Source organism: Arachis ipaensis, chromosome B07, assembly GCF_000816755.2.
Source record: "Arachis ipaensis cultivar K30076 chromosome B07, Araip1.1, whole genome shotgun sequence".
NCBI classification, from domain to species: Eukaryota; Viridiplantae; Streptophyta; class Magnoliopsida; order Fabales; family Fabaceae; genus Arachis; species Arachis ipaensis.
The window spans coordinates 2,862,756-2,866,228 of record NC_029791.2 but is presented as its reverse complement, the minus strand read 5'-3'; the positions used below and the strand labels follow the sequence as shown (position 1 = coordinate 2,866,228).

Genomic DNA, 3,473 nt, shown 5'->3' with positions numbered 1-3,473 from the left:
AAATTCCTACCATGACAAAAACGTTAAAATTAACAGAATATTCTGTTAAACTATACAAAATATTTAGTTTTAGACATATTCATTTTATTTAACGAAATATTCTGTTAATTCCAATATTTTTATTACGACATAGGCTTAATTACAAAATCTGATATGATATAGGAACTCAATCAAAAAAAAAAAAACCTAATTGAAAATTCAGTGAAACTATATAGACTGATAGAGTAATTAAACCTTATTTTATTTATTTATTTGTTTTTTTGTTCATACATGCAACATATTTTTCTTAATAACCAGATATTAGCTACTTAGCTGAAGCGCATAATTTTAAGATTCCAATAAATTGATTGTCTCTTACATTTTTTTTCCTTCACTTAACATTAAGACAAAATGTTTAAGACTGTTATTAAGAAGTGATACATCATTGCATGTTCGTTCTTATGTGATAAAATTCTACAAGAAGCTGCATAACAAACAACATGTTTGCTTAGTTTCTTTCACTTTTAATGGCCGCATAATCAAGTAACTAGAACAATTGTAATGACAAGAGCATGATAACTCAAAAGAGGTGGCAAAAAAATCCAAAATAAAACTCCAACACTAGGATATATATGCACCCTTTTGAATTATTAATTAACTGAACTTTGCTTAAGGGCCAAGGTTTATTATTATGAAATTGCTGCTTCAATTTTGCTTATAGAGCTGCTATGCACTCAATTTCAATCTTTGCATCCAATGGCAATGCAGCTACCTGATATGTTGAACGAGCTGGGGGAGTTGATGGAAAATCTGAAACCATTTGAAAACACAAAAGTCAATGAATGAAGATTTATTGAATATCTGAAATTAATATGGAGAGTTGGAGACTGAAAAAACCTTACTATTTCAAAACCAGTTTAGTTTTTAGTTTCCAGTTTCCACTCTTAGCATATATGATGATGTACTATTTATTCACTATGGCAAGATATTAGATGAATCTTCAAATTTAAATTACAGAAACCACAAAAATTTGTACTTTAGTTCTTGAAATTTTAAAATGTGTGAATTGAGCTTTCCCAACTATGTAGAGATTCACCATGTTGATGCTTTTCGGAGAAAAAAAAAAACACACACACACTTTCAACAAATTTAAGGTAATAAAGTTGCATATTTAGGAAAGTTTAGGGGGGTCAATTTGCACATGTTCAAAGTTTTGGGGAGTTAAGTGCCATTAAACCTCAAAGCTACTTATTTTCATAACATGCAATGCAAAGTGAACCAAACGGAAAGTCTTAGAACGGAGCTACTCGTCTTTTCACCTAGACATGCTGTTGCAAGCTTAGAATTCGCTCTAACATAAAATGCGTCAAGCAAACATTGAAAATCACTACAAAAGAACTCACATTTAGCATAGATCTCGTTGACTTTCTTAAAGTCCTTCAAGTCAGCCAACCTGCAATAAATAAATCATTAAAACTAGCATCTTGCGAAAGACTCACACGATCACCAATCCGATCTGTAATGAGCTACAAGACCTTGGGAGAATCATTACCACAAAAGCTAGCTATTATTGTGGGAGGGCCATAGGTCTTATAAGGCTCTTTTTCCCCAATGTGTGATTCTTTTTCAGGAATTAGTCCCGTGAGACTCATAACACGATCTCAAACTATAGTGGAGCAAGGGATTCTTACATGATTGTGGTCTTAACAACCGATGAGTAATTGGCACCACCGGCTTTAAGGATTTCCCCCATATTTTTAAGGATCTGCAATGCAAAATTATTTAAATGGTAAGCATGTGAATCAGCTCAATGCACTTTCACTTGTAGCGCAACGTAACACCATGAGAATATTACTAGTGTTGAACTAAAATGTAAATGTTTACAAGAATGCAACAAGAACAACATCATCAAAGTCTTTTCTCATACGATAAAAGCCACCTACATGAATCAAATACCATTGTGTCCTAATACAAACCATTTCAGTCATTTGAAGCTAAATCACTATCCATGGTTTATATTCACATTTAACACAACAATCAAATGAAATCAAGAAACGTATGTCCTTTTAGGGAAGGGAGAGAACACATAGAAACGAAGAATTAAAGTTCATACACACGAAACCATCAGAAAAGTAACAAATCACAAACAAAAGTACAAAACAAATTATGCCTATATGATAATAACATTGAAATGTTGCAAGTGCAAAAGTTCTGGTACCTGCTCTGTCTGATCTTCAACATTATCAGAGACAAACTTCCCTGTCTGCATTCAAGACCAAAACAAAAAATTCTCAATTACCCAGCACAAATGCACATATACACAAATGTTGGGGAACACTAAGCCTAGGTGATTCTACAACTAAAATCATCTAAAAGACAAAGAAGATGAGAACTAATTTATCTCAGAAGCTACTATCAGGCTCATCATAAATGCACATATTCACAACTTTTGGGAGACATTAAGCCTAATTGACACTATCCTTATTATTTCTAATATTTATTCAACCACAGGTAAAAAATTGAACATTTTTTTAAGTTAAAAAAAAAGGTTCTTCTAACAAAATAGTAAGCTGAAACAAACGCATCATTGCTAAGAAAAATTGACTAACCTCAGGAACAAGGCCAAGAACACCTGAAACAAAGAGAAGGTTGTTGGATTTGATTGCTTGAGAATACGGTCCCAATGCAGCTGGAGCCTTCTCAGTTTTAACAGCTTCCTTTAAACCTACACAAAAATCACAGTCAAAATAAATTAAAGAAAAAAATGGGGACAAGTAAAATGACCCAGGATTTGGAAACACATCAAAATGTGAAAAAGAGTATAATTTTAACGAAAAGTTTGAATTTTGATGAGAAAAAATTGAAGGGGTTTTGTTGTAACTAACTGGCATCAGTTGAGATGCTTAAGCAGGTGAATGGCAAAGCGCGCTTTGATTTTGATGAGCGGAGGAATGAGGTGCCGGCAATGGAAGCGCACCCTACGCCGGCGGCGGCGGCGATGGAGGCGCGGTTGCGGAGTGCGGCGACGTCCATCGCCGGAATCTGGAAGCACCTCGAAGCACACCACGAAGCCATTTCTTTGTGTGATTGTGTCTGTCTCTGAGCTGAAAAGTGTTCCAAACAAGACAATAGTTTCAGTGGACTCTGATTTTGTTGGTGGTGTTTTCTGGTTTCCCGAAATGCCCCCATATGATCTATGAATTTACCAATTTGCGTTCTTTTGAGAATGTTTCCTGGGCCGGCCCGGTTGAATTGACTAGATGCCCTTTTAGGCCCTAAGAATATGTTTTGGATTTTTAGCGAAATTAATCATACTATATAACCAACAGAGGTTGATTGAGGCCGAAGAGCCTTGGCTCAGTGGCATTTCACCCCCTCCCCATTACTAAAGGTCTAGAGTTCAAACTCTAGAGGTTGCATTTGTGGAAAAAATATGATAAATATGTGAGGAGTGTGTGGGTGTGTTGTGTACCTAGGATTGGGGGTTGTCCAAT

At 35.2% G+C, this 3,473-nt stretch overlaps 1 protein-coding gene across 1 annotated transcript; it reads right to left on the bottom strand.

Moving 5' to 3' along the window:
- On the bottom strand, window positions 326–3,166 carry LOC107609050 (reactive Intermediate Deaminase A, chloroplastic). The gene is made up of 6 exons (XM_016310873.2): window positions 2,865–3,166; window positions 2,589–2,704; window positions 2,198–2,242; window positions 1,671–1,744; window positions 1,383–1,432; window positions 326–789 (listed from the first exon to the last, which is right to left on the bottom strand). Exons 1-6 carry the CDS (start codon window positions 3,052–3,054, stop codon window positions 695–697), a joined length of 570 nt encoding a protein of 189 aa, XP_016166359.1. The 5' UTR covers window positions 3,055–3,166; the 3' UTR covers window positions 326–694.

Bases quoted from the DNA above. Each gene is read 5' to 3' on its own strand.
- LOC107609050 (XM_016310873.2), bottom strand. From the start codon at position 3,054: ATGGCTTCGTGGTGTGCTTCGAGGTGCTTCCAGATTCCGGCGATGGAC. The intron at 2,243-2,588 runs GTTAGTCAATTT...TCTTGAATGCAG, and splicing joins TTCTTGGCCTTGTTCCTGAG to ACAGGGAAGTTTGTCTCTGA. The intron at 1,745-2,197 runs GTACCAGAACTT...TTTGCATTGCAG, and splicing joins TTGAAGATCAGACAGAGCAG to ATCCTTAAAAATATGGGGGA.